We start from the raw sequence: 26,387 nt of genomic DNA on the forward strand, positions 1-26,387 counted from the left end.
CATTTGTTCTTCATTCCATCTCAGCCGTCATATCGTATCATAATATCCTGCTTAGTGTTCGCTGACAGAAACAGAAAACTCTCAATCAGCTACTTGTCAGATCGTTTCTATTGATAATTGAATAAAGAGAAGGGGAATTTATTTGAATTTTCCATTATAGTTCAAAGTCACATTAATTCAGGACAATTACAGGGAGAGACAATTACCATGATTTATTCCTCTCTGTTCTGAATGTGACACTAAAGTGTTATCTCTTTGGACTATAGAAGGTTTCACTGGGATTCTGTTGCTAGGGAACAGTTTGGAACCAAATGTATTTCCTGTCAGTTACTGCATTAGCTAACATTGCAACAGGAAATAAATGGGGGTCTTTTCAGAATGGTATTGTTGTCACCATCTATATTATGAGTGCAGACCTTGTCATCTGTGCTCCAAGTTTATAGTTGTGCTGTGCCGTCCTGTTAGTCTGTTGAGGTCTGTTAAGCGCTGTGCCGTCCTATTAGTCTGTTGAGGTCTGTTGAGCGCTGTGTCAACCTATTCGTCTGTTGAGGTCTGTTGAGCGCTGTGTCAACCTATTAGTCTGTTGAGGTCTGTTGAGCGCTGTGCTGTCCTATTTTAAGAGCTCTACATGCTCGAGCGACAACAACGCAACAGCAACATGACAGCAACACAACATGGGCTCTGCGACATCTGCAACCGTTGCAGAGTGGGTTGCAGAGGGTGTTGCGTACCTATCACAAAAATCGAACTAGCGACAGCAACACAACCGTTTGCGTGGATGTTGCACAGCATTGATTGGTTGGTTAGCGAATGGAGGTGGGGCTGTCATATAATATTGGTTCCTCGAGATCCAAAAATAGCTAGCTAACGTTATCGATAGTTACATTGAATTTGATTGTTACATTTAATTTAACAAGAAAAGTGGAGCTGCAGGTGGAAGTCAGAACAAGCCAACCTTCTACACCATGCTGTCCTGGCTAGAAGTGTTTATTAAACACCGGGAGCCTACTGTGATGAAATACACTATACGATACTAGCTAGAGATTAGCGTCACATAGCGGGCCTTTTTCTGAAAACCCAAATAAGCTAGCTATAAGTAGCCAAGCACATAGACTGTTCCATAGCATACGCCTCCAGTTGATCATGACAAATCCTCTTACCTTGACGATTAAAAAGCCTCCATAATTTAGTAAACAGTATTCCCATGGCTGGTGTTGACATTTAAATGTTACGTCCTGTTAGTCTGTTGAGGTCTGTTGAGTGTGGTGCTTTTCTATTAGTCTTTTGAGGTCTGTTGAAGTTTGTGGTGCAGTCCTATTAGTTTAGTGTTTTGACATTGGAGCAAAGTGGAGCAAAGGATGCAGTCAAGGCTTTTATGATGGCCGAGGGATAATAATAATATAATAATAATAATATGCTATTATGGTTCCTGTTTATACTATTATACAGGTACACCCACTCTACTCATTCTACATCATATACTGTACATAATAACCTCCTTCACAACCACCACCACCTCCTCCTCCTCCTTCTCCTCATCTTCTATGTCCTCCTCCTCTTTAGTCCTCTGTCCGATGATACCGGTAGCCCTCCTCTGTCCCCTCTGCATCATACCCATGGTAACCCCCTCTCCCTCCCCCTCCTCCCCCTCCTCCTCCTCCACCTCCTCTGTCCTCGGGGCAGTGGATCCCCAGGCTTCTCTGCAGTCTCTCCTCCTGGAGCCGGAGCTCCATGGAGTCCACCAGGTCGTAGATGTTGTCCAGGGACCACATGGGCGAGGGGAACCAGGCCTTGACGTCTCCGTCCTTGCCCACCACCACCATGCTGAAGTAGTCCTTACTGATCTTCAGCTGTTCCCTCAGGTTGTTGACCATGTCCCCGGACAGCGGCTCCACCTGGCTCTGGCTGCGGCCTGGAGGGTTAAGAGGAACAGAAACCTTCGTGGACAGAGCAAGATCCAGGGGTGGACATGAAGCACGGCTCGTATTTTTCTAAATGGATAAGTGATTTTAACCTGATGAAACGTTGTTTGAATAAAGTGTTATCTCTTCTCTGAAAAATGGATTAGTGAAAGATTTGCCCTACTAACTGAGGTGAATGTTTTTTCCACTTTATTTTAGAAATGTTATCCTAATACTTAAAAAAGTTAAATCAATTAATATACAAATAACTAAATAAACTGTTGCATTTGATAAAAATGCTAATTTTGGTGAGCTCACTGATATACTGTATGGTATACAGTACACAGTATCAGTACATTTGGTGTCTGAGGAAGGCATACAGCACTGTCAAGGACATTTCTAATCCAAATTACGGACTGTTTGCCCTCCTTCCCTCTGGGAGGCGCTATAGGAATCTCTGCTCCAAGTCAAGCAGGCTCAGGAACAGATTTGTCCCCTCAGCTGTCATCTTTCTGAACTCTGTACCACGATGACAGTCCCCCCATAGACCACCGCAACACTTCCGGGATTCTGAAATCGGGGAGGAGATAGCGGGGGGAGCAAATGAATGAATGTGGATGAGAGCATTGATGTAAGTGATTGCAGATACGGCTGTGGGGGTGCTAGAGACATGATCGAATAGACTTGTATGCGCCTGAGTCTCCTGAACACGGCGCAACCCATTCCTAATCGATCAGAACTAAATCGGCAGAGAAAAAGCCCATTTTAAGCACCTATTCCCCATGCACATGCGCAGATTGTCAACGGAGTCTGGACGACGCGAGATGGCGCACGAATTAATGTGGACTGTTCCATCAGAGGGGGTTGCTTCGGTGGTAGTGTGAGTGGCTACAGACGACTGCACTTAAATATAAACATTAGTCTACCTGGAGACTCAATGACGTAATTGTAGATGTCGCCATAAGACGCGTCTGGCCATTTAGTGGGATCATTGTTTCATTATCCTGTTCGGCTGAAAGGACACTGGCCACCGAAGCTCCCCCCTCTGATGGAACAGTCCACATTAATTCGTGCGTCATCTCGCGTCGTCCAGACTCCGTTGACAATCTGCGCATGTGCATGGGGAATAGGTGCTTAAAAATTGGCTTTTTCTCTGCCGATTTAGTTCTGATCGATTAGGAATGGGTTGCGCCGTGTTCAGGAGATTCAGGCGCATACAAGTCTATTCGATCATGTCTCTAGCACCCCCACAGCCGTATCTTCAATCACTTACATCAAGGCTCTCATCCACATTCATTAATTTGCTCCCCCCGCTATCTCCTCCCCGATTTCAATGTAACGCGGAAGTGTAGTGGTCTATACCATATAAACTCTGAACTCTGAACCCCATTGCCTACACTCTAGGCTCTGTTATACTGTACAAACTCTGTTGCCTATACTCAATGTATACCTACCTACTGCTTTCACTGTCTATATATATTTATTGTATATATATTTATCCACATCTGTCTGAATATACCTGCATATAATCCTTTTTATATACATATTTATATACATGCATATAATCATATAACTTTGTATGATAGCATGTACAATAATGCTGTTCACATCGCATATATTTATATTTACCATATATATATTTATCCACATCTGTCTGAATATTCCTGCATATAATCCTTTTTACATACCTGTATATATATAGATTATCTATTATATACTGTATCTGTATATATTCATTACCTACTAGTTATACTGCTGGCTAGTATGACTTAATACCATAGTGTCTTTATACCTGTATCATTGTGTCTATAACACATACATGTACATACTTCTGATTATCATTATTTTATACTATTTATTTTATTTATATTTAAATCACCTGTACATTGTATATTGCTATTGTACTTTACTGTTACATTTGCACTCTGGTTAGATGCCAACTTATTTTTGTTGTACTGTACTTTGTACAGTGACAATACATTTGAATCTGATCTAATCTTATTTAAATTGTGTCATGTGGCTTCCAAAACCCATTTATCACCTCTAAATGTGGCTTACAATAGACTATGCAGATTTGTTCTTGACTGTCCGTTCACAACCCACCATTGTACTATGTATCAAACCTTAGACTGGCCTTCTCCTACTTTAAGAAGACAGAGACATTGGCTGCAATTGATTTTAAAATGTATCCATTCTGACTATCCTGCTTACCTGAAACAGTTGATGGTCCCTTTCTCTTGCACTTATCGTCTAAGACACTCTGTACAGTATTTTTTCACAGTTTCTCCATTTTCAAAAGCAATGGCCAAAAAATCTTTCATGTTCAAAGCCCCTTCGGACTGGAACAATCTTCCGGTGTCCATTCGGTCCATATCTTCATTTTACCTCTTTAAAAATGCTCTTTGTTCTAATTTTATTGGCAAGTGTACATGCTTCCTTGGTGGGGCTCCTGCGCTGGTGAGGGGACGTGGGGCACAGCCGTCCTTTATAGACAGGGTCAATTTTCAGAAAATCATAACCCTGAAGGCATTTCGTGTTTATTTTTGGTACACAACATTTCTAGGGGTATTAAGGGGTGCTGAATCCAAATCTGCTGTATACCAAGCTCAAAAATGTCAAATAAGGCCTCAAAATAGAGAAATCCAACATGGCCGCCAGCGCCAGGCTGAAATCTATTTAAGTGCATATCTTTTTGACTAAACAAGGTAGAAACATGAATGAAATGTGTTTTTATATGTTTGCATACATGAGGAATTTAAAATCATATCCTGATTTTAGATCAGTTGTGAAAATGTTGCTTGAAACTCATATTTATAGCAGAAACGGTGGTCGTTATTGATGCATAACTCATCAACCAAATAAGAAAGAAAAGCAGGATGATCCCAGGCCATGGATTTATTCATCAAACTCTTTTCTCTTGAATTTTTTTAATCAACATGCCATTTATGCAAATTAGATAGTCCTTAATATGCGTACAGTAGCTTAGGTACAGTAATTTATTGTCAGTCATCAATCGTATTCAGGCGGGTGTCGCAGGTGTCTTGCAGTTGCATGATTCATCCAATGCCACTTTTCCTGAATAGAATAGAATAGATTATAATATAATAAAATAAAAATATTATTTTACCATATCAATATAAGTGAATGTTCAAGTTTCTTTATTAGTTGTCATACAGAATACAGAATACTTTGCATGAAATGTTTCTTTCTGTGTTGCTCCTGAGAGTGTGTTAGATAATAACAAGATAGTATAAAATAAGTATAATAAGTATAAAATAGAAAGTCAAGAAGTCAAGTACGTAAACAAGTGTAAACAACAGAATTGTTCAGTATATCTATAAGTATGTACAGCTGGTACAAAAATGGTGAGGTATAGCTTAGCTTGTGGTGCCACCTTGTAGTGGTGAGGTGCAATAAGGAATGAGAATGATGTGCAATTTCCTTACCAATAATATAAATATAAATATAAAGTGTAAAGTGTGTCTAAAGTGGTAAAGTGGGTGCTACAGTGTGTTGTTTATTTAAGTGAGTGTATGTGCGCTGTGGGTGTGTTGATGGTTTGCTTATTGTTCATTGTTCATTCATTGAGCATCCTGATGGCCTGGGGATAGAAGCTCCTTCTGAGTCTCTCTGTGCTTGCCATGAGACTCCGGTATCGCTTGCCTGATCGCAGCAGTTCAAAGAGGCAGTTGTTTGAGTGGCTGGAGTCTTTGATTATTCTCTTAGCCTTGCCCATGCACCGCTTGTTGTAAATGTCTTGGAGAGTGGGAAGCCCACCTTCAATTGTGCGTTCGGCTGAACGGGCCACTCTGTAGTCTGCTGCGGTCTTGTGCAGTGCTATTCCCAAACCAGGAGGTGATATTGCCAGTCAGGATGCTCTCTATTGTGCATGAGTAGAAGTTCTTGAGGATATTCTGACTCACGTTGAACTTCCTTAAGCGCCTAAGGAAGTAGAGGCGTTGTCGTGCCTTCTTGATAACACTGTCAATGTGTGTGGTCCATGTCAAGTCCTCGGATATGTGGACTCCGAGGTACTTAAAACTGTTCACTCTCTCAACCGGTGCCCTGTCGATGCTGAGGGGGCTGTAGTCCCTGACCCCGACCTCCTAAAGTCCACAATCATCTCCTTTGTTTTGCTGACGTTCAGGGAGAGGCTGTTCTCTTGACACCATCCCGCTAGAACCTTAACCTCTTCCAGGTAGGCCCTCTCGTCGTTTGCAGAGATCAGGCCCACCACTACTGTGTCGTCAGCAAATTTGATGATTGTGTTGTTGTTCCGCTGTGCCACACAGTCATGTGTGTACAGGGAGTGGAGGAGGGGACTCAGGACACAGCCCTGGGGGGCCCCTATGTTGAGAGTGATGGATGAGGAGGTGCAGTTGCCTGCTCTCACCACCTGCCCGTCAGGAAGTCCAAGACCCACTGGCAGAGGTCATAGTTCAAGCCCAGGTCCCTGAGCTTGGCTATGAGTTTGGAGGGGACTATGGTATTGAATGCTGAGCTGTAGTCGATGAACAGCATTCTCACATAGTTCCCCTGCCTCTTGTTCAGGTGTGATTCTGCTGTGTGCAGCACATGGGCTATGGTGTCCTCCGTGGACCTGTTGGGGCGGTATGCAAATTGCAGGGGGTCCAGGTTGATGGGGAGGGAGGAACAGGGATACTGTCCGGTCCTGCTGCCTTCCTGATATTCACTTTCTTAAACGTCCTCCTCACATCATGTTCTGTTATCCTGAACACTGAGTCTCCATCAGCAGTGCCCCCCCCCCCTCCATTGCAGTGGTTTGTAGGCTGGTGCTGTTATTCCCAGCCTCAAACCTCGCATAGAAGGTATTGAGATCATTTACCAGTTGGATGTCACTGTTCAGTTTGAGGGAGGTGCCTTTGTAATCTGTCATCGTTCTGAGGCCCTGCCACATAGCTCTAGAGTCAGCCTGTTCATATTGAAGTTCAATTTGATCCCTGTAGCGCCTTTTTGCTTCTATTACTGTCCTCCTAACATTGTATCTCACCACCTTGTGGTCATTCATGTTGCCTGTCACAAGCCTGGCGTTGTATGCTGAGGTGCGCGCCTTCAGAGCTTCGTGGACAGATTTGTCTACCCATGGCTTTTGGTTTGGGTAAACTCTAATTGTGGTAGAGGGGATTGTTTCTTCTACCAAAGTACAAACAAAGTCCAGCACTGTTTCCGTGTAGTCATTAATATTATCTGTGTTATCGCGGAACACCCCCCAGTCTGTACATTCTAGTGCAGCTTGGAGCGTCTCCTCCGACGCCACCGTCCAGCGCTTCACCTCTCGCGATACTACAGGAATGCGCTTGAGACTTTGTTTATACTGCGGTACAAGAAAGATGGGGTCGTGATCTGACTTGGCGAAAGGACTGGCAGCATGTGATTTGTACCCACTCTTAAATTGCGAGTAGCAATAGTCTAAAATGTTCCCGCCTCTGGTAGAACAAGTCACATGCTGGTAGAAGTTTGGCAGCACTTTTCTCAGATTAGCACTATTGAAATCACCCACAACCAAAATAGCAGCGTCGTCAACGTTAGCTGCTTGGAGCTTGTTTACCTCGTCGTGGAGCTTGGAGAGCGCGTCGCCTGTGTTTGCTTGTGGTGGAATATACACTCCGATCAGAATGGCCGACGTTAATTCTCTCGGGAGAAAGAATGGCTGGCACTTGATGGATATATACTCCAGGTTTGGGGAGCAGTGGTTTGAAAGCTCCTTCATGTTGCCTGGATCACACCAATTGTTGTTCAACATGAAAGCTATTCCACCTCCCCGCTTTTTACCAGAATATTTTGGATCCTTCGATGTCCCAGCTTTCATGTAGAGATGCGTACATCGGATTCTGTCATAGTGAGCCAAGAGTAGAAGCAGCACATCTGTGTCACACGCTGACACAACGATTGTTTCTACTGGAGCCTGGATGAGAAAATCAGACGTGTATCAGCTTCCTCATGGTCAGCACTTAGAGAGGAGACTTCAAGATCTGGATCTGTTGACTTGACAGTTGTCGCTTCAGTAAACCTCCCTGATACTACAACTACAGGTTCATAATCCGGGCTGTGTTCTATCAGGTGGTTTGAGAGCGATATCTGATTTGTTGTCTTCAAGGGCCATGAAGCTCGACTAATCGGCAGGAAGTGGAACAGACTTGCTTTTGATTTCATGACGTACTGGTCTATGGCGCTGTTTGCGTTTCACCCTTGTGCCTGTTTTGATGGATTGGTCATGGTATCTGTCAAAGACGACATCTACCCTCTGGTATTTTGCTCCCATCTTCAACACGGTGTCAGTGAACTTGTTGGCATAGTCACCAAATGTTGTAGTGTCAGGTGGCTTTCCGAGTGCCATTACCAGAGCTTGGCCATCAATGACCAGGCAGCTGGGTCCCTGAAGGGTAAGATCGGCAGGGGTTTTAATAATAATAATAATGGCTTGGATTTATATAGCGCTCTTCATGACACCCAGAGCGCTTCACAGAGTCCATTATTCGTTCATACACAGTCATACCGGTGGTGGTAAGCTACAATTGCAGCCAGAACTGCCCTGAGGCAGACTCACGGAAGCGCGGCGAATAATCATCGCCTACGGCCCCTCCGACCACCACCAACATTCATTCACATGCATACACATTCATACGAGGCAAGTAGGTTAAGTGTCTTGCCCAAGGACACAACGGCGATGGGATGGACATGGGCTTGAGCGGGATTCGAACCACCAACCCTTCGATCATTGGACGACCCGCTCTACCCCTGAGCCAAAGCCGCCCCACAGCCGTTTTAACTTGTTTCGTCAGTATATTTGCTAACACAGACTTGTTGGTGGAATGTAGACTCCCGTTAGTTGTGGCCAGAGATGGCGGGATGGGCATGAGCTCATGCTGGAGGATATTGTCAAGATCTACCTTACGACCTGCTCTGTAAGCTGTGATGAGCCTTTGTAGAATCTGCCTGTCCACTTTGATGGTGTTTTGCTTGTTCTTGGAAAGTTGCACAACTTCATACAAAGAGGCAAATGTCTTGGCTTTGTTCTTTCGAATGGGTGATTTCAGGTTCAGGTGCTGGTCACTATCTGGAGGTTCACACAAATGTTTGTCCACAAACATTTTCAATTGTGCCTGTCCAAGGTGTTCTGCGCCAAGTATGGATTCTTGAATCTCCGGTGTGACTACGTCCTTGTTGATGTATGTAAGAAAACTTACAAAAGCACATTTAATTCAGGTTTGTACCTTGTGTAGGCACACTTAACTCATTAAGCCCCACCATTTATTTTTAGAAAATTCGCCTAAAACAGCATGCTTACATTAAAATGCTTATATATCCAGATTTATAAGAGCTACTTGCATAAACTTGGTACCTGCAGAAAGCTAAGACTTGGGGGATTCTAATGTTGGTGTCCAACACTGTACAGTTATTACCAAATTGCTGTAGTATTCCTGCAAACACTGAAGAAATGTAATTTTTTGTATCCTCGCCTATACAAAGATTACAGTTAGACAGTCAAAAACACCCTGTTACTCATGGTTGCACCCCAGCTATATTCCTACTTTCTTCCTCCATAGGTGCAGATGTTCTGTGCAAAGTTTCATGTCAGTAGAATAAAAACTGTGGGTTTAGCACCTGTTTTTGTGGAGAGAGGGCCTGGTGCTGGCGGCCATGTTGGATTTCTCAATTTTGAGGCCTTATTTGACATTTTTGAGCTTGGTATACAGCATATTTGGATTCAGCACCCCTTAATACCCCTAGAAATGTTGTGTACCAAAAATAAACACGAAATGCCTTCAGCACTTTATACAAGCACATTTTCTGAAATTCTGCCTAGTCTATTATGCGGGTGTTACGGGTTAGTTAGTTGGCTCTACTCCTATTTTTAGGCAGGGGGGGGCGATTGGTTGATTTGGGGCGCTTGTTGGGCAGGTTGATTGCTCCTCTTCTCCTGCCAGTCCTGGAGCTCAATTTCTATTACATCCTGTATTCTACTCACCCTTTGAATGTTTTGTTGGGCCTTTCTCGCGGCGGCTGCCTGGCGGTGTCATCGCAGGGTAAGCATATTTGTTTGCCCTGCGGTGGCAGCGTCATGTGACTGCCGGGGAGTGGGCCTCTTATGATGGAGATTGAGACATATCCTCTTATCCTCTTATAATGAGACATATCCTCTTACAATGTGTACTTGTTCTGTTGTGTTTTTGTATGTCCTGTATTTATTTAATTTTTGTTGTTGTTGTGTGTCATGTGTTACATTGCACAAAATGTGGGACCCTCTCGAAAACGAGATACTGTATCTCAAGTGGTTTTTCCCAATAAAAGAATTTCAATATATATTAAAGTAATGAATGGCCATGCTGTATGAGCCATACGAACTGTAGCACAGAGTGACTCACCATTTAGGGGAAACAGTTCAACGGTTCCTGAGGCTGTGGCTCCGGTTCCAGTCAGCTTCAACAAGGCAAAGTGACGAACACCTGCAAGACCCATGACAGCATGTTTAAACTATATCCCGGGTAATGTAGTTTCTGTAGTTCAGGTATTTCATTACAAACTACATATTCCCCCTAAAAGAAAACCTAGCATTTTCTTAATTCCGCCTCAACAATTGCTCCCTGTCCTCTCTTTAAAACATTCCCCTTAGGTATGCCCCAATTAGTGATCAAATACACCCACACTTTACTCTGTGGTAGTTCAGTTGTGGCTCTGTGCCTCAGATTGTGATAATTTCTTCCACAATGTAGTTTGTGTGTAGCTGTTGAAAAAGGACTTTAACTCCTAGTGAAGTAGGTAGTAGTACTACACTACTACAGTTTTTGGTGTAGGTTCCCCAACACAGGATATATGACGCCACTCGCTGTTAGAACTGACAATAGGGCTGTGTATGATTTACTACTGTAATATACTAGCCGCCACAGCGCCCCAGCTTGCTAGTGCGTATCTGGGTTGCAGATAATGTGATACAATTTCCCTATGCACTTACAAGTTTGCTCATATTTGCTCAAACGTGAGTTTCAGGTAGTGTAATACTGATAAACCTTGAATGCTGACAAAACAAAACTCGGCTTTTTCTTCTAGGTCAAAAGGAGACATGTTGCTGCCACCCTTATGTCTGTGCTGGACTATAGTGATTATGAGGTTGGACAGACAGAGCTACTTTTAACCTGTTAACGTTCAGTGGGTCGTATACATTCTACCGGTACACACATTACAAAAACCTTTGTAAAACATACATTTTCAGTGGGATTTTTATAAACTCTGGACCTGTACTACATAAGACTTCAGGCTATGGAACCGTTATGGTTTCCAGCTCCTACCTCTCAGCTGGAACTTAAAAGGGCGTCTGGCAACCAGTAAAAATACACAAAACGTTTACTTCATTGTGTTCAAACCTCTGTTACTCTATTTCATTAGCACTCAAAGTGATTTTTTTAAACTTCAGAATGTTACCTTTCAAAAGAGACCAGACTCATGCGCTATAAGTATATTAAATCGCAAATTATTTTGGGTATGCAATCATCATAAAAAAAATAAAAAATAAACGAGCCCCATTTTTGCCTGATCTTTAAGTGGTTAAATAAAGCTAAATAAATGTATAATAATAATAATAATAATAATAGAGATGTTCATATCAACCACAGACTTAACCTTTTACTTAATACTGACCCATGGGACAGTCCTGCCCATTAAGAGCAGAGAGCTGCTGTTGGAAGGAGTAATCGTCTTCAGTGGGAGAGGAGATGAGCAGCAGTCTCCTCTTGGACATGAACCTAAAGATACAGAAAAACACTGTTCAAAAGCCAGTATTGTGGCTATTTCCCAGTTGTGGTATATATAAAACGTTTGCATGTTTTTCTGGTCAAAAAGCATCTAGTTGGACATGCTGTGTGACACAATCAGGCTTAGTCAGCCTCAAACTGGCAGTGTTGGGTCCTGTCTCTCTAAATGAACATGAGCTGCATTTCTCCCTGTGCAGCTGTACTTCCTGATTCACAAAATCCAGATCAAACTGTAAAACTAGGCATTGCAGATCAGATCAGATCCAGCAATTGTATATCTTATTCCTCACCTAGAATGGTGTGACCAGAACCAGAACATATCGTTTTCTTAAAATAATAAACATCAATATGCCAAGAGTAAACCATTTGTGTTACATAGTGTCATAGATAAATGGAAGAAAATGCTGGACTACCAAGCATTCTATCAACAAAGGCTGGACTACGAACCACTCCCTTTGGCAGACTTTAGATTTCGTAACTCTGCAGACGTTCTACATGCACCTCCAGCCATATAACATACTAAAGGTAAGAGGGAAATTATATTATATTATATTAAGCATAATATGGCCTGTTTAATGTAGAACATCTTTCATTATCGCAGCATGAACCAGTAAAACCCTATACAGGTGCCGAAAGTGTTTCAAAGGCCTTTTTGTGAATGACATATTCGTGAGGGATTTGATCCAAACAATAAAAGAAAATGAAGAAAAATACGTTTTACTTGGATTTCCCACTCTCAAGACATGAATGCAAATAGCAAAAAAGCAGTTGATCGGCTGAATTCAATGATTCAACATAAATTACATCAATGATATCATTAGATACACGTTGCACACCTGTAGTTCCACAGATTTTGAGTGGCAATATCTCACTTATGAATTGAATACAAGGTGTAGAATTGTGTGCATGTCTATAACATAACATAACATAATGGTTCACTGCTTTGATTTCAGTTGGACTTGATAAACTCTACCTGAGCAGTGAGTTCTATTCCTGATATACTCTACCTGAGCAGTGAGTTCTATTACTGATATACTCTACCTGAGCAGTGACTTCTATTCCTGATATACTCTACCTGAGCAGTGACTTCTATTCCTGATATACTCTACCTGAGCAGTGACTTCTATTCCTGATATACTCTACCTGAGCAGTGAGTTCTATTCCTGATATACTCTACCTGAGCAGTGAGCAGTGAGTTCTATTCCTGATAAACTCTACCTGAGCAGTGAGTTCTATTCCTGATAAACTCTACCTGAGCAGTGAGTTCTATTCCTGATATACTCTCCCTGAGCAGTGAGTTCTATTCCTGACATACTCTACCTGAGCAGTGAGTTCTATTCCTGATATACTCTACCTGAGCAGTGAGTTCTATTCCTGATATACTCTACCTGAGCAGTGACTTCTATTCCTGATATACTCTACCTGAGCAGTGACTTCTATTCCTGATATACTCTACCTGAGCAGTGAGTTCTATTCCTGACATACTCTACCTGAGCAGTGAGTTCTATTCCTGACATACTCTACCTGAGCAGTGAGTCCTCGACGCCAGGCTGTTGCCCTTCCTTGGAGCAGACATGGGGAGTCTTTTTCTCCTTCTCCTTCTCTGGCAGCCGTGAGGGGAAGTTGTCGATGTATTCTAGCAGGGCGGTGGACAACGGAGGGGCTTCAAAGACTCTCTGAAGGAGAAATTGATTAGGAAACAAGCACCGCCCATTATTATGACACCATGTTCGGTTGTAGTCGATTAAAATGTATTATTGCGGGGCGCCAAGGTGGCGCACCATGTACAGCACTGCGGTGCAACACGGCCGTCCCAGGTTCGACTCCCGGACCCGGCGACCTTTGCCGAATGTCCTCTCTCTCTCTCTCTACCGGACTGCCCGGTAACAAAAAAAACAATAAAATATCTACCAAAAATATACATATATATAAATAAATTAAAAAGCATTATTGCACAGGGGCAGTAGCTCAGGAGGTAGAGCGGTCGTCTGGTAATCGGATGGTTCCCAGTTTGACTCCAGCTCCTCCTAGCAGCGTTTCGACACGCTTGACCCTCTAACTGCTCCCGATGAGCAGGTTGGCACCTTGCATGGCTGCCTCCACCATCTGTGTGTGAATGTGTGAGTGAATGGGTGAATGTGAGGCATATGTTGTAAAGCGCTTTGGATAAAAGTATGTAGTCCATTTACCATTTACCAAAGATGGTGGCACTGGTCAGCGATTGGCAGAACTGGTTTGACAACTTAGCTCTAGGCACTGTATCATACTGTATATCATGAAACTGACAAAGACAAAATAGACGGGTTGGGCATAATGATGTGTACATTGGTAGCAACCCCTAATGTTCAAGTGAAGATAAGGTATATCTACATCAGAGCCTCTGCATTGGTAAATGTACTTTGTGATCCAGGTTTCTCGGGAAGCATGGAGACCTCCTTACGTTGGGTTTGACGTCGTAGTCGGTGACGGTCATGGAGAAGAGGTCAGGGGAGGACAGGCCAAGTTCTGCCCTCAGTAGGGAGATCAGGTCAGGGTCTGAGATCTGCTCTGGGAGGCTGCTGAATGGGGGCTCTGAGTCTGGGACACACACACGCACACACACACACACACACACACACACACACACACACACACACACACACACACACACACACACACACACAAATGCACACATGCAAACACACACAAAATCATCTTGGGTGGCAATATCTCACACATGATACAATGCACACACACACACACACACACACACACAGACACGCACACATGTGTTCCTTACCCAGCTGGAAGTGCTGCAAGGTGAGAGTTGCGTCGCGGCCGGTGGCCAGGATGGTTGCCAAGGTGATCTTCCTGATGGCAAAGTCACAGTGTCTCTCTTCATTCTCCTCATTCTGCTGTATGTACAGTGTTGCATCTCTGCTGGGCGTTGACATCACCTGTTTCCATGGCAATGTAAAGGAAAGGCGGGTATGTCACGCTTGCCGCTGAATGAGCAAATTACGCACAGAACCAAGTGTTTCTCAAGTGTGATATAGTGTGACAGTTTCAGTGGAATAGGGAACAGCTCGGACTGGAGGGTATTTCCTGTCAACTGTTGCATTAGCAGAACTTGGCTCTGTTTAGAAAGTGCATGTTGTCATGTTTGAACATATCCATAGGGAAACTTTAGTTTGAGAAGTGGGGGGACACAATTATTATGGGATGGGAAATATGTGGGTGCGATAGATTTTTTCGTGCATGTGAAGAACGCACGCGCATGAAGCTCAAAGCATACCCACGACGATTTCCATTTAACCATACTTTTTTTAGCCATACTTCTCTCGAAATGTCATTGCACAAACGCACACATCACAGTAAAAGTCTTGCATATTAATTAACGTTATATAATATAATTTTTCGGACTGTAAAAATTGAGAGGGACAAAAACTAGATTTTGAAAAGTGAGGGTCCCCCCTGTCCCTAGTGGACATTTCAACCCTGTGTGTACAGTCAAGAAGCCATGTACAGTATGAGAGTAACTCTGCTCAACTCAGCTCAAATAGAGGCTCCCGGAAACAGTCAAAATAGGATCGGTGATGCAGCCTTTATCAACTACGCCCCAAAACTATGGAACAAACTACCCAAAAACATCAGGGAAGCCAACTCGCTAGATATCTTCAAAAGACAGCTTAGGCATTTAAATGAAACATCAGGGATATCCTGACACAAATTGTACTTTACCTCTTATTCTGCCTACTTTTATACACTTCCTATCAAATTCATGTGTCAGTTCTATGCTAATATTATCTCACTACCTCTTATGCACTGTAATTTTAAGAGCGCTGCTCTGTTGTAATTCAAAACTGAACTTTGTAAAGAAACTCAAAGTTGAGAGCGATGCACTGCTCTGTTGTTAAGTTAAGAGCGATGCACTGCTCTGTTGTTCTATAAGGTAATTTAGAACTGAACTTTGTAAAGAAACTCAAAGTGTTAAGAGCGATGCACTGCTCTGTTATATGTTAGAACTTTGTAAAGAAACTCAAAGGTTTAAGAGCGATGACTGCTCTGTAGTATGTTAGAACTTTGTAAAGAAACTCAAAGTATTAAGAGCGATGCACTGCTCTGTTGTTCTATTAAGTGTTATGAGCGATGCTCTGTTGTAAATGTTATTGTATATTTTTATTGAACTATTTTATCACACGTTTTTACTCTGTCTATTCAATTTATAATTTTTAGTATTGTCTATTTTTAAACTGAATCAAACCGCCCTTTTTTTTTACTGTCTATTCTATTTAATTATTTTTATTACTGAGTGAAACCATAAACAGAGAGGCCTATTGGGATGATAGATCTTAATGTGAAAAACTGTGATTTACCTTACTTTGTTACCTCTCTATCTTTTTATGCTCACTTATGCCTGTATTTTTTACTGCTGTGAAGCACTTTGAACTACAATTTCTCTATGAAAAGTGCTATACAAATAAAGTTTATTATTATTATAATTTTTTTTATCCACTTTTTCTCCTCTTTCTATTTTTCTCCCATCCCAATTCCACTGTGCCAATTCTCCCCTCCCCTGTCTTGAACATTGCTCGCATATGCCCCCCACTGGCCGGTTGTAGGGAGGATAGAAGCCTTGCATAATGTGTCCCCTCCGATACACGAGGAGGCAGCCTCCACCCCAAGAGGAAGAGTCTGTATAATCGTGCCGTGCAGGATAGATCCATGGGTGGGGGCGGTTCCATGGGCGGGACTTTAACCAGGACTTCCACTGTAGTCTATACAGGTCTCAATGCAGAACGGGGCTCTTGCAATGGCTACTATTGTATGAAGTAATAATGTTGGGTGGAAGCAAGGGTGTGTTCCAATGGATGCCACTGTATGTGTGATGCAAGAGAGGATCATAGTGTTTGGGGAGGGGGGGACTTCCACATTGGCCATGCACAGTACCACAATCCAGCATGGTCCAGGTAGGTAGGGAGACAAACAGACACATGGCTACAAGAAAAGAAAGATGGAATGTACAGTAGGCTAAAGAGAGATATGGAGAGGGATGGAGAGGTGAGGAGAGAGTCATATTCCTACCACTCACCATCAGTCTTCTCCTTCCCTTCAGACTGTCCACAAAGTCCCTCATCACTCTCTTGTCTCTCTCGCTTGTCTCTGTGTTGGACTTCTTCCCTCTTCCCTTCCCCTTCTTTCCCTTCTTCCCTTTGCCCTTCTTCTTGGAGACGTGTTTGTCGTCCGCTTCGTCTCGTTTGTCTTGCTCCTCCGTCTTGTATGCAGCGCTGTGCTTCGCTCCTCCATCTCTCCTCCCTCCTTCTTCCACTGCCGCCGCCGCAGAGTCAGGCCTGCGAGAGAAAGCCACAGAAAAAGGGAAGTCTTTGGTCTGAGTGAAATGTAATACCACTGGTGTATGTCTCTTGGTTACAATGGGCCCCCGCATTCAAGAATCTGCATGGGGCCTCTTACTTAAAACTGACAGATGAATATGTTATTTTATGTTATATATTGGCACAGGTTTTCCGCTTGGGAAGGGCCCTTCTTTATTGTTCAGCCAAAGCTGTTCAGCCAAAGCTGAATCAATCTTTGGCCTCAATAAAATATAATCTGCACAACTAGCACTAGGTTAAAGTGTGCCTTTATGGGGGCCTCTTCCTTATGACTGACAGATGGATATGTTAATGATATATAGCTCAATAAAATACATTAAACTGTACCACTAGCGCTATGTTACAGTACTAGGTTACAGTACTATAGTACTAGGTTACAGTACAGGGTGCAAGAATGTTTTTCAGGGGGGCCTCTTCTTTATAACTGACAAACCTCTTATTGCCAAAAGGGTCAACCTTTCTAACCTTGCGCGACAGCTTGCTTCACGAAATCACGCCAGAATCCATCTTGTCAGGCTTCAAGTTAAGCACTTGTGCCCAAACCACAGTGGTTCAGACCAATCAGTGTCCTTTGAGGAACTACTGGTGGCTGCGGGCAAAGATATATATCTACTCTGTCAAGGGCCGGCCCTATCCCAAACATTTTCAAAGGACGACTACCCAGATGGCTCTATGCAACACACCAACTGGCGGGTCAGGTTACAACTTTTCAGAAAAGCACCTCATTTTCAGATTGACACCCATGTATGTTTGGATGTTCTACATTGAATCGGTTTCAAGAGTGACACCGTAGAGAACCATGTCAACTTTCAATTGACCTATTCACACCATTTTGTTCTTATGTCATGCTCAGTTTGGGATTCCTTTCCACCCTGTTCCCATAGTATACTGCGGACCCTTTCAAATCAAATCATGCTTGCATATGCACATATTCCAGATTTAATTAGTGAGACAAACCTCTTAACAACTAACAGCTTAAAGCTTTATAGAGGGATACTGATACTCAAGTAAATTGATTTGATACACTAGTGTACATTTCTACAGACCTCTCTTGTCAGAGCCTGAGGTGTGGCCAATAGCAATTCCAACCCGACCAAAACATAAAATGCAGTACCAAGAGGGGTTCTTTTGCGCGGAGCTCGCTATTTGATGGCATTACAGGTTCTACCTCGAAGGACTTTGAGTGAAATCAAAGGATTATAAGAACCAAATACGTAATGAACTAAAGATTGTGGTTAAAACTGATGCCACGGATGAAATAGAGCTCAAATGTAATAGTGGATAAATACAGGGGCGTCGTTTTGGTATGGCAAGGTATGGCACTCGCCATACCTTGGCAAATTAATATATATAAAAAAGAAAGATTTAATTAAAAGATTTTTTTTAATAACAAATTCAAATGTTGATTTAGAATTCGAATGTCAACATTATGAACGAAGCTTCGAACTATTCGGTACAGCCCTAGCATGTTTTGATATTGTCAATTATCTCACTTTTACTAGGTGACTTTTACTATAGGTGACTAACTGAAATATGCAAAAAAAAAAAAAGGAAAATGGACATAGGGACGTTTTTTAATCAAAGGGCAGCAGAGACAAGTGATACAGGGACACAGGTAAGGTCTTACAATGGCTTAGTGATTATAACAGTGCAGTTCAGCATTCAGTAACCCATACTTTTATCAACGTGTTTTTGATACTACATTCTGTTGAAATTGGCTCAATTGCAAGAAAAATAATAGACAGTTATGATATTACTTTCTGCTCAGCATAATTTGTATGCAAAATAGTGTGGTTCCCTGCTTTAGTCTGTTGACACATTTCTATACTAAATGCTTTTGTAGTCCTGTGTCATACCTAAATGTCATATAAGTGAATTGTATAGAAACAACTGACCAAAAGTGACTATTGCACAACTGATTTGACAAAAAAATTCCACCCAGGGGGGGGAACCCACCCTCCCTCCTTGCCATACCTTGGCTTCTACTGAAATGACGCCACTGGATAAATACCTGCTTGTCTTTCCTCCCTCCTTTGCCGTTGATGCACTTCCACCCACAGCTTTGTGTGCGTTGTGTTTCTCTGGCGTGTTAGATACGGTCCTGCTGCTAGACTCCCTTGATGACGACCCCACAGCGGGAGTCTTGCGGATGACAAACCTCGACCGTCCGTTCAGGATGTCCTGGATCCTGCTCCTCAGGACAGCCTTCTTGTCCACTGGAGGCTTCCTCCGCAGGGCCACCACGGCCGTCAGGTTCCCCTGTCTCTGAGAGCTGAGGGTTATCTTCTTCTTCATCATCTTCTTCTTCACAACCATCTTCTTCTTGGTGATCTTACATCTAATAAAAAAAAAAACATCTAAATAAATTCACAAAAAGTGGAATCTGTTTTTAGCCCCGCTATGCCACAAGGATGGCAATGGTGGTTGGTCGGTAGCACTCGTCGCATTTGGTCCAACCGTTGGGTGGCGCATGCACATTTGGTTCGTGCTCGCTAGCAATTAAAATATATTTTAGACCACGTCATATGGAAGTTACCATAATTACCATCTTCCAACTAGTAAATACCATTCACATCAACATCCAACAGGTAATTATAATTAAATCAAATCAAATACAATCAAATGTATTTGTATAGCCCGAAATCACATGGAATTTCCCCCATGGGCTTTACAAGTCAAGAAGAAACATCACAATAGATCCAGAACAAAAACCACAATAAAATCCACATATGCAACACTCCCAGACAAAATGTAAATGTTGGTATCATTGTAATAGGCCGTATATATCCGAGTTAGCAGTAACTAATACGGAAGTGTCTAAAGAGCATACAAACATAGGATGCCTCAACTTTTCTTCACTTTTTATAGATTAAGAATTCGAATTAGCCGGATTGAAAGCTACTGATACGTTAACGTTCATTGGCAGACCACCGTTGTACTCCATCACAGAATTGGTAAGTATAGCTTTCGCTATACTTACTTTTATGGATAGTAAAACAGAACAGTACTACCTGAGAGAAGAACCTTTCCGGGTCATCTTCTCCAGCTTCCTCATGGGGAACTGATCTATGAGTTCCAGAACTGCTTCAACCCGGACCGGGTAAGGGAACCGCTCACTGATCCGAAGGTTCTTCCTCAGAACCAGCATGGAGAACTGATCCTGGTGGGTTGAAATGTATAATCAAAAGACCATTAAGGTCTTAAACATGTGATACATTATAATCCTGACCTATACTATGTCTGACATATGCCTTCATCAGATAATTAGGATGCAGTCTGATTGAGTACCTGGTTGGTGAGCTATAGGTATTGTGAAAGAAAGCCACTACAGTAGTGTTAGGGGGGGGAGGGTATGTACGCTATAGGTTTACAACAACCTACACTGTCTCTCAGTGTGCTAGTGCTCTCATAATATATGACAGGGTTCCATGATGAATGAATGAATGAAGTTTATTTTTCAGTCTTGTTTACAGATAAATCAAAAACACACTTAATAATATTCAAGGTATAAGCTCACACACAAAATCCAAAATCAATGACTGAAAAAAGGAATAGGCTGAAGCACATGCTTATTTTTGCCTATGCTTTACAAATTCTTAAAAACTAAATATATTTTATTTAAAAAAATACTTAAAATATGCTGCAAGATATAATAATAAAAAAATAATGTTTGATGTTTTACTCAAAACTGTACTCCTGAATTATTTTATCCTTCAGGGCTTTTTTAAATCTCCCCTGAGAAGTACACAACTTCAACCCGTCACTAAGGCTATTCCATAATTTAACTCCCAAAATGTATACACATCTAGCTTTTACATTAGTTCTTACTTTTTTACATGTTTTTAGAATACCCTCTTAAATTATACTTTCCTTCTCTTGGTTTAAAGAGACATTGAATACAAACTGGTAGGCTTTTACTCTTAGCACGAAAAATTATTTCCAAGGTTTTTATGTACACCATATCTACACATTATTATTATATTATATTATGTGCAGGACTTTATGAACAATGGATTTGTCGATTCGCTTCGTTTATTATTCTAATAGCTCTTTTCTTTTCTGATCATTATTCACAATGGTTATAAACTCTCCTCATTTCAATGCATACCATCTTTTGTAGTGCATTAGCTTGGCAACTGGGTCAATAGTACTTGCCTGTAAACCAACCCCTCGGGAGACAATCAGATTGGCTACCTACCTGGTTGGTTAGCTCCAGGTAGTGGAGTAACTGTGTAACCGTGTCTGGGTCCAGGCTCTCTACTGTGGCTTCTCCTTGGAACGTGGTCTTCTGAATCCGACCTTCCATCATGGCGTTCTGGATGATGGTGATGATGTAGGTGTCTCTGTCAGCCAGACGGCAATTCAGCCCTTCCTGAGGAGAGAGAGAGAGAGAGAGAGAGAGAGAGAGAGAGAGAGAGAGAGAGAGAGAGAGAGAGAGAGAGAGAGAGAGAGAGAGAGAGAGAGAGAGAGAGAGAGAGAGAGAGAGAGAGAGAGAGAGAGAGAGAGAGAGAGAGAGAGAGAGAGAGAGAGAGAGAGAGAGAGAGAGAGAGAGAGAGAGAGTGAGAGAGAGGGATATTGACGTTTTGGCAAAAGCCTTCATCAGAGCATCAAGCTCTTGCTGTATGTATGCATCTAAGCATATTACATGTATTTATTGCTCCTATCTCCGCCTACTACAAACACAGGAACTCTCTAACCCCTGTCCCCATCTCCCTGTCTCTCTGTGAGTGGATGTCTCGTGGTGATGGCCAAGGTGGTGGATGTCTCGTGGTGATGACCAAGATTTTGAATGAAAAAGTTGATTTTTCTCCATATTCCTCCAAACAAATCACAATATCAAGCTCCGTCAAACAATCATAATGAAAAAGAGATTAAGCAAAAAGTCAAGAGCAATGTGGTTTGTTGACATGTTCAAAAAAGGAGTAGAGGGAAGCTAAGCTTATTGATCCCTACCCCCTTACATTAAATTATTTTTTCTTACATTAAATTTGACTTCATTTAACATTATTTAGTATAATACATTATATACTATACTTTGACTTATAGTACAAAAAGAAAAAACTTGAGTCACTTGACAGCAGTAAATACAATACCACACTGTTAATCACACCATTCTGATTGACAAGCTAAAAGCAATTGGTTTTATCAGTGAGCTGGATGCAATCCTACCTGGAGGGGAGAGAACAGATGGTGGAGGTAAACGGTACCCTATCCCCCCCCCCTCCCAGTGAGCTGTGGTGTTCCACAAGGAAGCATACTAGGACCGCTACTGTTCCTAATTTATGCAAATGACATGTCGTCAGCTTGTGACTGCAACTTGTTTCTGTTCGCGGACGACTCAGCCCTGCTGTTCTCTGACAAGAACAAGTTACAGGTTGAAAAAACCCTCAGCTCAGAACTCGGCAGAATCTGCACATGGCTCGCTGATAACAAACTATCATTACACCTGGGCAAAACAGAGTCCATTCTCTTCGGTTCAAATAACAAACTCAGCAAGACCGACGGCTTCTCAGTTACAGTGGGTGACAATATTGTCACAAGGAAAGATGCAATTACATACCTAGGTTCCATCCTAGAGGTAAATCTTTCCTGTGACAAAATGGCATCCAATGTAATAAAAAAAGTCAACCAACGAACTCGATTCTTGTACCGGATCTCCTCTCTGGTAAACAAGAATAGCCTGAAGACTCTGGCAGGAGCACTCATTCAAGGGTACTACGACTATGCTTGCACCTCATGGTACCAAAGCACCTCAAAGGCGCTAACAACTAAATTACAAACATCTCAAAACAAACTGGTCAGACTACTGCTTGACCTTACTCCTAGAACCCACCTCACCCCTGCCCACTTTGACAAACTAGGATGGCTTAGAGTAGATGACAGAGTACAGCAACTTGCAATGGGCCTGGTCTACAAGATACACTATACGACTAAGGTACCCATGTACATGTCAAAATACTTCCCAAAGGTCAGTGAATACCATGACCACAACACTAGAGGGAGCTCCACAAATCATGTTAAACCCAGATTCGGCTCAAACAAGGGACTAAACACGTTTCGCAATTATGCCACATCAATGTGGAACGCCCTACCCAAAGCTGTAAAGGAATGTGAATCACTACCCACTTTCAAAACCACTCTCAAAGAACACCTACGGGAGACTGCAATTCGAAACTGGCCCCTGTAAATGTCCTAACCCAACCCCCTCCAATGTACAGTAAATGACCAAGTATGGTTTCGTCAATATTCCAATGTACAGTTTTGCTTGTACAGTTTTCAATCAATCAATCACATAACACAATATAACATAACTTTGTTTATCCGCATTACTCAATTCTATATTTCTCTAATGTGTATTTTTTAAGCTGCTTTTTAAATTGTGCAATATGTTTACTCATTTTGATGTATTCAGGGAAGTCATTCCACAACTTCACTCCACAAACGGATATGCACATGCTTTTCAGCGTAGTGTGTACCATTGGTTGTTTAAGATTCCCTCTCCCTCTTAAATTATATTCTCCTTCCCTGTCTCTGAACCATCTTTGAATGTTGCCTGGGATTAATTTATATCTGGCTTTGTATACAATGAGAGCAGTTTTGAAATCAACTAGGTCCATACATTTCAATGTTTGTAGCTTTATGAATAAGTTATTTGTGTGTTCATAATATCCAACATTGTTGACTATTCTTATTGCTTTTTTTTGCATGGTGCATATTGGTTGTGCTTTTGTAGGTGTTACCCCACACTTCCGCACAGTAGTTCATATATGGAAGGAAGAGCGTACAGTACAGTGTATACAGTGTTTTTTGGTTTAGAATGTGTTTTATCTTACATAAAACACCAATACTTCGTGCCAATTTTGTTCTGACATATTTGACTTGAGGTTTCCAGTTGAGTTTGTGGTCTATTATTACACCCAGAAATGTATTCTCAAATACCATTTTTTTTCTTTTTTTTTTACTTTCTCTTTTTCCCCCCTTTCTTTTTCCATCTTTCTCCCATCCCAATGTTAGTCGTTATGCCAATTCCCAATCCCCTACCTGGTCGTTGCATGCTCTGCCCCCTACTGTCAGTCTGGGAGGGCGGAGACTATCACATGCTTCCTCCGACACATGTGTAGCCAATCCACACATGTGTCAATTACATTACATTACACATGTGTAGCCAATTAACATGGCCACTGCTCTATCCTGTTAACATGGTCACTGTGTAGCTTCTCTATCCTGTTAACATGGTCACTGTGTAGCTGCTCTAACCTGTTACTGTAGTGTAACATGGTCACTGTGTAGCTGCTCTAACCTGTTAAGTGCTACTGTTACATTTACATGGATTATTTGTGACCTGAGTGGTGTTACATCTCTCAGGACGGCGTACCTGTTCCATGTCTTCCAGCTGCTTTTCCATCATTTGGAGGTAGTTGTCACTGTGAGACGGAGCTGTGATCACCCACAGTCGCTTCTTACCTGAGGGAGGGGGAGAGAGGGAGGTGAGTGTTGGTGCTAAAAAACGACCTATATTACACACAGGCAGGCCGACACAGACAGACAGACACAGATAAATAGATAGACAGACAGACAGACAGACAGACAGACAGACAGACAGACAGACAGACAGACAGACAGACAGACAGACAGACAGACAGACAGACAGACAGACAGACAGACAGACAGACAGACAGACAGACAGACAGACAGGCAGGCAGGCAGGCAGGCAGGCAGGCAGGCAGGCAGGCGCAGGCAGGCAGGCAGGCAGGCGCAGACAGACAGACAGACAGACAGACAGACAGACAGACAGACAGACAGACAGACAGACAGGCAGGCAGGCAGGCAGGCAGGCAGGCAGGCAGACAGGCAGGCAGGCAGGCAGGCAGGCAGGCAGGCAGGCAGGCAGGCAGGCAGGCAGGCAGACAACCAGACAGACAGACAGACAGACAGACAGACAGACAGACAGACAGACAGACAGACAGACAGACAGACAGACAGACAGACAGACAGACAGACAGACAGACAGACAGACAGACAGACAGACAGACAGACAGACAGACAGACAGACAGACAGACAGACAGACAGACAGACAGACAGACAGACAGACAGACAGACAGACAGACAGACAGACAGACAGACAGACAGACAGACAGACAGACAGACAGACAGACAGACAGACAGACAGACAGACAGACAGACAGACAGACAGACAGACAGACAGACAGACAGACAGATAGATAGATAGATAGATAGATAGATAGATAGATAGATAGATAGATAGATAGATAGATAGATAGATAGATAGATAGATAGATAGATAGATAGATAGATAGATAGATAGATAGATAGATAGATAGATAGATAGATAGATAGATAGATAGATAGATAGATAGATAGATAGATAGATAGATAGATAGATAGATAGATTTATACATATACTGTAAAATTTGCTCTTACCTGAAAATTCACTCAGGAAATCCAGCTCTTGAGCCAGATTTGACGAGGGGTCTTCGGGCCCCTGGTCTTCCTCCTGGTCCCTGTCCTCTTCCAGGCCCAGACCCACTGCCAGCCCGTCCAGGTCAGAATAGTCCCCCCAGTCCCTGACGTTAGGATCCTTGGTCTGACCCCGCCCCTTCCCTGCCCGGGCTGCAAGTAGAGTCGGATAGCTGGAGATCCAGAGTGAGACCAGCACCAGCACGGAACATCTGAGACTATGGAAAATAGACATTCTCAACGGAATCAGACTTTTGGCAGATTGGTCGGTTGGTTGATATGTCAGGTCGGTATGAAGCAACAATGACCACAAATGACCCGCTGTCTACATTTGGTGTAGCTCTGTGTCACCGCTAATGCATTGATTAGAGGCTCACCCTCGCATGGTACAGTAGGTCTTACAGGTTCCGGTCTTGCACCTGAGGTCCACTTTAATAAGTGCCGTCTGAATTCTCCGTTTCCAGAAACTGTAGAACCTGCAGTTGTAGTAGAACCCCCAGTAGTACGATCCAGCTGGAGTTCTTCAACCTTTTAACGCCAGAGCCACAATACTAGAATCTCAAACTATTCTAGAACCTATACCTGCTACAGCTACACCTACAACTCCAGCACTGGCTCCCGATACTCCTGGGCTCCCGTTAACTCTGCTGAGTTGCCGGAGGGGGGGGGTATCTTGTCCAATAAAAATCCTGAAATGTGGAGCACCCTCTATAATCCTCGGAAACCAGGTCTGATACTGTAAATCTGGAGTGAATTCCACGAGGAGAGGAGCTCTGTGCACAGCTGGGCTGGTGGTGATGTTGACCACTCTCTCACTAGCAGATAGAATCTGGCTCCAGCCATAGCCTCCTCACACACACACACA

At 42.7% G+C, this 26,387-nt stretch overlaps 1 protein-coding gene across 1 annotated transcript; it reads right to left on the reverse strand.

Annotated features, from left to right (window-relative positions):
- Window positions 1-1,559: 1,559 nt before the first annotated feature.
- On the reverse strand, window positions 1,560-26,329 carry ccdc80l2 (coiled-coil domain containing 80 like 2; the record flags this gene model as incomplete). Its single annotated transcript, XM_084324964.1, has 12 exons — window positions 25,487-26,329; window positions 24,419-24,507; window positions 21,242-21,415; window positions 20,055-20,203; window positions 19,055-19,381; window positions 16,743-17,001; window positions 14,451-14,607; window positions 14,112-14,248; window positions 13,196-13,347; window positions 11,559-11,662; window positions 10,289-10,369; window positions 1,560-1,912 (listed from the first exon to the last, which is right to left on the reverse strand). Exons 1-12 carry the CDS (start codon window positions 25,755-25,757, stop codon window positions 1,560-1,562), a joined length of 2,253 nt encoding a protein of 750 aa, XP_084181090.1. The 5' UTR covers window positions 25,758-26,329.
- Between the last annotated feature and the right edge of the window lie 58 nt (window positions 26,330-26,387).

This window comes from Notolepis coatsorum (assembly GCF_963971535.1).
Source record: "Notolepis coatsorum genome assembly, chromosome: 11".
NCBI lineage: Eukaryota > Metazoa > Chordata > Actinopteri > Aulopiformes > Paralepididae > Notolepis > Notolepis coatsorum.